We start from the raw sequence: 10,592 nt of genomic DNA, 5'->3' as shown, positions 1-10,592 counted from the left end.
TGAGGGCATCTTGCGGTGCCAGAAAGGAGGGCTTACAGATGGAGAGCATTACATAATTGCAGGCATGTAAGGGTAATTGAAGCCGCTGTGGACCAGAGAGTGTGTGTTCAGTCTGAGTGCTGGGTGTGTTTATCTGTGGCTGTGACATCATTCTCAAGTGTTTTTGGTTGTTTGATTTAGTTGTTTGATTTGGGTTAGCATTTATGTGGCTAGCGCTGATTGTAGATGTTACTTCAATGTGCCTTTGTTTTGTGTATCACTTGTTTGTTGGATTTTAAAGTTGTTTGCAGGACTGTTTGTGCCTGTCTCCAATCATCTTACACATGAAAGTCTCCTCTCTCTCTCTCTCTCTCTCTCTCTCTCTCTCTCTCTCTCTCTCTCTCTCTCTCTCCCCTCCCTCTCTTCTTCTTAGCCCCTCTCTCTCTCTCTCTCTTTCTCTCTCTCTCTCTCTCTCTCCTCTCCCTTCTCCCCTGCCCTTGGGGCTCTTTCGGTCACCATCTTGATGACCAACCTCCCCCCATGAGTATTCACTCATTCCTGACCTTTACTCCCTTCCTCAGGACAAAAACACAAACCAGGCCTGTGCCTCTACTCTCCAAATCACAAGCTCTTTTCAACAACTCCCTGTCTTTTTGTTCCTCCCATACCCAATTCTGAGACTGATGGAGATGTCTGAAACTGTCGGGCTAATATTTTCTGTCTTTCATTCAGATCAACTGCGTCACCTTCCCCCTGCCGATGGAGACACCAGAGCAGCAGCTTCTCAAGCCCAACGAGTGGAGCTACTGTGACTACTTCTGGGTAAGACAGCCCCTTACATACCCCAACCACACAACTCATACAGTAGAGTAAAGAGTCCCCTGCTTCTCATTGCTTTTGCTGCTCCAGCTCTTTAAATCCAGTTGTCATGTTGGCCCATTATGTTCTTTGTGGCAGCCTGTATTTCCTGTGGCATACTATGTCTAACTCTGCCACCGCTCAAACCCACAGTGTGAAATGAATTTGTCACCTCTCGTCCACGTGGTACAGCACTTCACTCCCTGTCACAACGACACCCTGTCACACATCAGGGAGGTCGCTACAGTACCTCTCACTGAACCTTGTAATGCCCACGCACACACGCACGTGCGCGCACACGCAAGCACACACAAAATGAGACACACTCCCACACAAATGACGCACGCACCCACATGTGCTCACCCTGCTCGCACACTCACACACACTCACTCTGACTCACCTCACAACCCCATCCCACACCCCAAACCCTCACCCCCTACACACACTCAAATGTAAACATGAGTGTTATTGACATTCTGCGTGTGTTTGGGTGATGCTCTCTCCTCTTCCTCAGACTGACAAGAAAGACCCCCAGGGAACCACCTCTGTGGGGGGCTTTGAGGTGCTGCTTCAGAAACAGCTGAAGGGCAAACAGATGCAGAAAGAGATGGCTGAATTCATCAGAGAGAGGTAACACTATGTTTGCTGTGAGGGATTGGTTGCTGCTATCAATGGTGGTGGAAGATATGTATGTATGTATGTATGTATGTATGTATGTATGTATGTATGTATGTATGTATGTATTTTGTGGCAACATGAGCTGATCGGAAATGCTATTACTTGCCTTTATCTTATGGATGTTGATCTTACATTAGGTATCTTATTTGGACTGTGTTCACTGCTTCTTATCACAGGGTTCTCCTAGCTTTATCATAGTGTTACCATGGTAATATTGGCCATGTGCTCTTTTGTCCTTGTGTTTACCTTCCAACCTGCCTCTACTGTGTCATCTTCATGCGCATTAACATGTGGTTAAACATGATGTAGTCTAGTAGTTTAATGCCTTCACTTCAAAATATATATTTTTTATTATTGTGATTTTCAGTATGTTCTAGTCTCTGTCATTGATATAGTAAATCAAACTAAAGGTAGACATTTTGAGAGATACATATAACTAACATTAACAGCACCAATAAAAGCCATATTACATGCTTTAATTAATAGGCTTCAGCACACATAAGTAACCCCACGATGAGCCCTCAAAAGTCTCCATTGACTCCCCATAGACTTGAGAATTATTTCTCCCTGACTGCACTCACACACAGCCAATTCCAACAGCCCCTGTCCCTCAGGTCCCTCTACCAGAGTTCACCAGCGCTCTCACCTTTGTTTATTGGTTCAGTGGGGTTGTTCTGTTTTGGGGAGTGTGCCAGCTGACATCAATAGTGTCTGATGTCTGATTCTGTCCATGGCCCCCGTAACCTTCCTTAGTAGACAGAGGTACTCGGGTATGAATGGGTAATGGCACTGTGGTGGGGTACTTGAATGTCACTCTGGTCACAGAAATATGGCTGCCCTTTCTGAATGCCCCTCAGGGAGGCTATGAGTAAATATCCTCTGCTCGTTTTCATGGCTGGCCATCATACAGGAAAGCGTATCGACATAAAATGTTTTTTTTTCTTAAATTTTTCTGGACTTTACTTGACATTATTCTTCCTTTGGAGTTGAATTTAAGAGCCAGAGGCCACAGCAGCACTGGGTGTCAGTGATGTATCGTCTCCATGCCCCACTGCTCCTCTGAAACTCCTCTTGTCTTTAAAAAAAAATTCCCCTCTTCCCCCAAGCCCCATACTTCAGAATCTCATATCAGCCTCTGTCTCTTCCAGGATAAAGATTGAGGAGGAGTACGCCAAGAACCTCTCCAAGCTCTCGCAGATCCCCCTGGCTGCTCAAGAGGAGGGGTGAGTGAGTGGATGTCAGCATGCTTTCTATACACACCATTTACCTGCTCCAGTGTCCACCTGTCCTTCCACATTTACAGTACTCTACTGTTGCTATTCCGAATGGTTTTATCGATATCACCTCTGAAATGATTCTAGGACCCTCGGGGAGGCCTGGGCCCAGCTGAAGAGGAGCTGCGCTGATGAGGCTGATGTCCACCTCAAGTTCTCCAATAAAGTACTGAACCATCTACTAGTGTCTCACTGTAACATCTACTAGTGTCTCACAGTAACATCTACTAGTGTCTCACTGTAACATCTACTAGTGTCTCACTGTAACATCTACTAGTGTCTCACAGTAACATCTACTAGTGTCTCACAGTAACATCTACTAGTGTCTCACAGTAACATCTACTAGTGTCTCACAGTAACATCTACTAGTGTCTCACAGTAACATCTACTAGTGTCTCCATCTACTAGTGTCTCACTGTAACATCTACTAGTGTCTCACAGTAACATCTACTAGTGTCTCACTGTAACATCTACTAGTGTCTCACAGTAACATCTACTAGTGTCTCACAGTAACATCTACTAGTGTCTCACAGTAACATCTACTAGTGTCTCACTGTAACATCTACTAGTGTCTCACTGTAACATCTACTAGTGTCTCACAGTAACATCTACTAGTGTCTCACAGTAACATCTACTAGTGTCTCACAGTAACATCTACTAGTGTCTCACAGTAACATCTACTAGTGTCTCACTGTAACATCTACTAGTGTCTCACAGTAACATCTACTAGTGTCTCACAGTAACATCTACTAGTGTCTCACAGTAACATCTACTAGTCTCACAGTAACATCTACTAGTGTCTCACAGTAACATCTACTAGTGTCTCACAGTAACATCTACTAGTGTCTCCATCTACTAGTGTCTCACAGTAACATCTACTAGTGTCTCACTGTAACATCTACTAGTGTCTCACTGTAACATCTACTAGTGTCTCACAGTAACATCTACTAGTGTCTCACTGTAACATCTACTAGTGTCTCCATCTACTAGTGTCTCACAGTAACATCTACTAGTGTCTCACAGTAACATCTACTAGTGTCTCCATCTACTAGTGTCTCACAGTAACATCTACTAGTGTCTCCATCTACTAGTGTCTCACAGTAACATCTACTAGTGTCTCACAGTAACATCTACTAGTGTCTCACTGTAACATATTTCATTTGTAAGAATCTAGTTTCCACTTAAGTTAGCCCCCAAGTTATATCTTCATTGTCTAAACTTAACTTAAATGGTTTGCAACTTAGATCCATAGTCAGCTTTCCATGGCAATTTATGGTGGCGGATGACATCGATCCAAGCCGCATTCACACTTTCAGTCAGAGCTACGTATCAGATTTGTTTTCCTTGAGATTTGGACCCCTAGAGGAAGCTTGGTTTGAAATATTTATGTGTGTCTTTGGGCTAAAACTTGAACGTCTCAAAAATGGATCCAAGGTAGACTTTTTAATCTGACCACAACCCGGGGTCATAGTGTTTGCTTACCTTGACCTTGTGGCGAGGAGAGATACGATTACTAGTGAAGCAAAATGTCTATAGTGGATCCAAACAAAGCCTAAAATAAACCTGAGGCAGCCTTGGAGCTTTACATAGCCTCCTCTATTGTCTGACTAATTAGTCCTGTCTTCTGACAAGCGCCAGTCTATTGACATGCAGGCTGAGGCTGAGGCTCTGCACTCTGAGCTCTCTGACTCCCTGGCCCATTAGCTGTTTAGGTAACGTGTGGTCAAGCGAAAGAGAGAGAAGTCCTGTGGAGCGTACAGTTAGTATAAGAGTCTTCTATCAACCTCTCTCTCTCCTTGCTTTATGGCAGATTGGTACCACTTTGAACTCTACACTGTCACGCCAAACGTTACATTGTAGATACAGTGTTGTTACATACAGTAATACAACTGTGGTGCTCGTTTGTGGTACTACAGCTCCAGTGTGAGGTTGAGAAACCCCTGCTGACGTTCCGAGACAACTTTAAGAAGGACATGAAGAAGTATGACCACCACATTGCAGACCTCAGGAAGCAGCTGGTCAGTCGTTACGCAGGAGTGGAAAAGGTACAGTACCACTTAATGCAAGGCCTTCTGTTTTTCCTGGAAGAGGTGGTTTAGTGATTATCTAACTACAGTCTAATTGTGGGGATCTATTGTTACCATACCCCACATTGGAAAGCTAATTGTTTACTCTCGAAAACAAACCTGTTGCTTATCATTTTCCCCTAACTTAATCGTATAAGATTAGATGAATCAACCATTTGGCTTAACATGATTCCATTCCCAGTGTTTTATTTTAGTTGGCTTCCATAGAGAGAAATTATTTCAGGCTTATGGATCAAGTGCTTGTGTTTGCATTTCCAACACTATTACAACATGACCAGCCTTGGAGAGTTGCCTCGACAGACGAGATGAAGAAAGGTTCGGTGACGTGAAATAAGCATAGATTAAGGGATGAGCCTAGGATTTGACTGAGGAAATAGGTAGCCAACATGAAAAGACTGTAATGACTCTAGTAGTAGCCGTAGGTACAGTAAAGCTGAGGATTAGCATGAATGACTCATATTGATTCTTCATTCACACTGTCTGTTTGTACTGTGAAGGCCCGCAAAGCCCTGGCGGACAGACAGAAGGATTTGGAGGTAAAAACCCAGCAGCTGGAGATCAAACTCAGCAACAAGACAGAGGAGGACATCAAGAAGGCCCGGCGGAAATCCACACAAGCAGGTCAGGGCCCAGGGGTCCGGGGTTAAACATACTGTACAGCATAGAATCTGGAGAGCACCCGTAACGCGTCCATGCAACACCTGCAGTCTCTGCACCCAGAGAGTAGAGAGTGTCTGAAGCCGCATTTTTAGCAGTGGAGGGTTCTGTAGGGAGAAATCAGAGGATGGGCTTATTGTAACGCATGTAATTCCATTCCATGCATGTAATTCCGTTCCATGCATTACAATGAGCCCGTCTTCAGATTTCTTTAACAACTTAACACAGTCTGCTTGTAAAGGCAAAAATCCTGGCCATTCAGTTTACCCACAGCTGCGTTTCTTGATAAATCAACCCCGTATCATCGAGCAACCAGGGTTTTATGTTGCATTAAGCTGTTTTTCAAGGCCACTCTTGTGTGGATCTGAAATTGCCTGCCGTTGTGGTGTTGTGCTCACGTTGTGTAATGTTATGGTGCTGTTTTCATTAGAGGCGAGAGGCGTCGCTGACAGGGTGAGTACACTGCAGAGGGAGGCACTCCCCTGGCATCATACCAGACACCAACCAGTGCCACAGAGAGCCAGCCATAGTAAGGCCAAACCAGCATTTTAAGAAGGAAACCAGTTTAATTATCTATTTTTATGCTGAGATAATAAGCCCGGTGGGAGAGGACATTTACCCACAATCCCCAGAGCTAATCTTTTGATCTCAGTGAATAAATGGTATCAATGGAGGATTTGTTTTCTCTGGACCAGCCAGTCCAGCCCAACCCCTTAAGATTTGGCAACGTAAGCCTCTAACCCTCCTGTCTGAATGGAACAGGGGTGCAGACAGTGCAGATAAGTTTCACACGCTCAGGGTCGAGACTTGGGTAGGATTCCCAGACTGTGTTGCCCAAGACGTGTGTTTTTGCAAGCAGGAGTTAGAGGGTGAGAGTTGGGGCTGTGCTGCAGAGCAGATTGGGACTGTGGGGGCGTTCAGCCAGACATGAATGGGATGGAGCAGAGCTCAGACAAGAGAGGGAGGCTTCTAACACAAGTATCCACTGGCACAGAACTACGATCAAAACATAAAGCATGATAGTCATGGATAAGTAAGATATATGTATATATATAAAGTTAAACAAAGTTAAACTTTATGTTAATTGTTCTAATCCTCCCTGCGACTATATAAAGACCATCTTGAATGGTATTACACTTGTATCATTGTTGTTATGTCTATCGCTTTATGTACTGTACAGTATATTTCAAAAACACTGTATTGGCTGTCATGTGCTCGAGACCGAAAGAAAGAAAGAAAGAAAGGAAGCGTTTGGTAACGCACATTGTCTTTGCTTTAGGATTGAATGAGTCATATTTGGCATGACCATCGTCAATTATTATTCTAAATCAAGAGAACACGTTGCAACCGTGCAACTCAATATGCCTAGAGCGCACATTCCCCTATGTTCCAAAGTGTATGTGTGATGTACCAAAAGTCCTGGTGCCAATGTCCTTGCTCTCCCCCTGCAGATCGACACAGTCGACTGTAGAGAAAAAACACACAGCGCCAAGTTATCTTGTTCATTCCCTCTCCTACTCAGTGAATTAGTCACAGTTCACAGCTCTAATCAATAGCTCGCATTAGGCATGGTTATATGACGTCTGGTTTGTCTCAATGATCACTTTTTTTGGAGACGGAGGCAAATGCCATTAGGGCCCTGCCTCATTTCCATATAGATTGAGATGTGTTTCATCATTGCTGGGGCTGGATCTCCAGATAACATTCTCTGCAGTGTGGTGTAGTTCTACTTTCTTGCAGCCTTATAATGTACGTATTATGCATTTAGTTGAAATGTACAAAATAATGTGCGACACTCAGTCGACAACTTTGCTTTGTTTGTTGTTTTTTTGGAAGACAAGCATCTTAATCTCTAAGCCCTTCATGATGTTGAGATGTCGGCAACTGGTTTCTGAGCGCCCTCTGCTGGAGATATCTCGATATGAAGTTGATGCACACACGTTAATGCAACCCTCCCTACTTGAAGGGAGGGTTGCATTAACAGACAGCAGCATTCAAACCTGCTCCACCTCCATTTAGAATATAGAGACTGAAACAGCATATCTGAAGGCATGCCACAACATTCATCTTTCAATGAAAATGTTAATGTAAATAACACAATAAAAAGTGATATCTGGAATCTATTGAGAGGTGGGGTCTACAGTACCAGTCTGCTTGTCAGACCTACTGGGTTGAATGACCCTGCTGTCTCTGTCTGTGTTTCTCTAAAGGGGATGACCTGATGCGCACAGTTGATCTCTACAATCAGGGCCAGTCCAAGTGGTTCGAGGAGATGGTCACCACAAGCCTGGTAATTGAATCAACTTGCTTTGCTCGGTGGTATTACTGATGACATATTACTGATGGCAAGTGATGAAAGATGGTGACGTGCACGGTTGTCTCTGAGGTAAGTCCCTTGTTAGCTTAACTGTGGTGTTTCTCTGTCATTCAGGAGTTGGAGAGACTGGAGGTTGAGCGGGTGGAAATGATACAACAACATTTACGTCAGTACACAACGCTGAGGCATGAAACTGACATGTTCAACCAAAGTGTGAGTCACATAAGTTCCTTTCTCTTCAAATGAGGGAAACACAATGCGTCACGTAATAACATTCAATAGTGGTGTGATTTGGACTTATGTGAACATTCTTTGTACAAGAAAGCACTGAACAGAAGTCTAAAAGGAGCAACACTCCACTATTTTCTGGTTATAATGATCTACGTTTGGGGAGCACAGAGGAGTATGAGTCATTGTGTTTTAGTGAAATACAATTTCTTAGCAGAACTCAAACTCGACACTGCAGAGTGTGTTTCGTCTCCTATAAGGAGATCACTTCAACAATCCTGTATAAGGTATCCTAATACAAGGAGATTGGAAGGATTTGTGTGCTTGACTTTGCTCAGTGCCTTGGCAAGCATGTTTGTAGTGACAATGCTGGCCAAACACTTAAAAGGATTTGACCATCTTCAAATTCTCACTGTCCCTCTGTCGCCCATTCCCCAGCGGTATCCCAGCTGTCACCGTTCCCTGCTTCGTAAGGCTATGTCGAATAAGAGGACCGAACCGAGACACACATTTAGGATGTGTAAACAAATCTAAGGGGGTTGTGTACCGTACCAGGAGTAGTGCCACTCTGGCTGAGGGAGAAGGCCAATTACTGTGGTGTTGATACACACTACCGAACAGCCGAATAAAGTGATTTGCTCGTGGAGGGGCTCTATAACAAACCACCAGTAGATACCTGCACACTTCAATGCCTCCAGATGTATTTGCAGCATGATCTTTTTTCAGATGTGTACAGTATGATGCATATCAATGGTGTCTATGAGACACATAGTATCAATGTGGGCTCTACCTGTATATGGCTTGAGATTCATGTGCGTGTGCGGTGCGTGTGCGTGTGTGTGTGCGTGTGCGTGTGTGTGTGCAGACGGTGGAGCCCGTGGACCAGCTGCTCCAGAGTGTGGACCCCGCCAAAGACAGAGAGCTGTGGGTGCAGGAACACAAGACTGGGCACGTGCGCCCTGTGAACATGGACATATAAACCAGAGAACTCTGACCTAGGGTCAGTCTGCTCCTCCTCAAGCAGCCATTTCTCTCTTTGGGCCCGTTTCCTGGACACAGATTAAGGCTAGTCCTGGACAAAAAAAAACAATGGTAAAGCTCCGTTGAAGATCAATTTTAGTCTAGAATTAGGTTTAATCTGTGTCTGGGAAACCGCCCCTGAGAGTCTACACCTCCACACTGTCAGAGAACCAGGCCTCTCACAGAACACTCTAAAAACAGATCCAGGTATAGTGTGTGTATGTTCAGGCTGAGGTGAGGTCAGCTAACTCTGTCTATGTCAGTGATAAGAGGAGAAGGGTTTATCTTACTGTACCATTCCCAATGCCGTGCTGATGAACCCACGATGGAAAAAAAACTCAAATGGATCATTACTCAAAATACCAGCATGCTCATACAATATTTGACAGTGTTAATCTGTATACTGAATGCCACTAAACGTGCTTAAACATTTATATTGTTGTTAACCTGTTATGAAATTGGAAGTTGACACTAGTAAGAATGCTGTTTGACTTTTCTGTATTTGGTTTAATTGATGAATTCCTGTAAAACCTCAATTTTGGCAAATAATTCGAACAGCTAGTCGTTAACATGAGCTTTATTTTAGATACCGGAGTGTGAAACATATTGTGATATCCTAGAATAAATATGATATATTTTCATATTTATGCTGATTTGTTTTACCTGTGGATATGCATGTTTTAGAATAATACAGTATCTTACATTTATTGTACATGGAAAAGTGCATATTTGTGAAATATGATGGCTGTCCTGGCACTGTAGAACAATTTAACGGGTTGTGTTTACAAAAGTTGTGCTGTACATGTAAGTTCTCTACTCAATGAGCGAGAGTGAATCAACTCATTAAAATGTTTAATTAACATACAGTAAACCTAGAATCCATGCACAACATTGTTATACAGCAACCTCTCTTAAAGTTGAATAGGACAAGATGTTTAGGAATGTGTTTTTGACATTTGTCACAAGTCCCATCACTTGGCAGATCAGAATTTAGGCCAGACTCTATGTTGGATCAATGGTGAGACTTTAGATGATCCATGTTACAATGAACACCTTTTAGTGCCTAACGGTTAAATACCCGGAATGTCCTTGATATATTCTATTCTGCATCCATATGTATATGTGTAGATACCACCTAGATGTATTTTGTTGTTAAATGGTTTATGGGCCTTGGACTTTTGGCCAGGTAAATGTTTGTACCTTGTTGTTTGTTACATTTTTTTCAAGAGGTCCCTGGTTCAAACCCCACAAACATACATACAATAACATATATACACCATTACATTGATATGAACGACTGCATGTACAGGTACAGTATGTTTGTGTGTTTATCTGTTTGTGTGTTTCTGTCTGTTTGTGAGTCTATGTTTTTTCTGTAGTTTAGATATTCTGGAAGTATAAAGAGCAGGGACTTGTTGTGTAAAAGGACTAATGCCTCGAAATCCTATCGTTGTTTTCTTCTTATACAAATTACAAAACAAATACATTCTCCAT

At 43.2% G+C, this 10,592-nt stretch overlaps 1 protein-coding gene across 1 annotated transcript in view; it reads left to right on the top strand.

Annotated features, from left to right (window-relative positions):
• The window catches only part of gas7a (growth arrest-specific 7a), a gene marked incomplete at both ends in the record, with an annotated part of 13,840 nt that extends 4,783 nt beyond the window's left edge, over window positions 1–9,057 (top strand). The window contains 9 exons of the mRNA XM_083676716.1: window positions 712–801; window positions 1,352–1,467; window positions 2,664–2,738; window positions 2,877–2,955; window positions 4,706–4,834; window positions 5,374–5,497; window positions 7,744–7,823; window positions 7,965–8,063; window positions 8,944–9,057. Coding sequence (XP_083532842.1) covers window positions 712–801; window positions 1,352–1,467; window positions 2,664–2,738; window positions 2,877–2,955; window positions 4,706–4,834; window positions 5,374–5,497; window positions 7,744–7,823; window positions 7,965–8,063; window positions 8,944–9,057 — 906 coding nt within the window. The remainder of the gene's footprint in view (window positions 1–711; window positions 802–1,351; window positions 1,468–2,663; window positions 2,739–2,876; window positions 2,956–4,705; window positions 4,835–5,373; window positions 5,498–7,743; window positions 7,824–7,964; window positions 8,064–8,943) is intronic.
• Window positions 9,058–10,592: the final 1,535 nt, after the last annotated feature.

The sequence above is a fragment of the Argentina silus genome (genome assembly GCF_951799395.1).
Source record: "Argentina silus genome assembly, chromosome: 9".
Lineage (NCBI taxonomy): Eukaryota > Metazoa > Chordata > Actinopteri > Argentiniformes > Argentinidae > Argentina > Argentina silus.
This window is presented reverse-complemented; position numbering and strand designations above follow the sequence as displayed.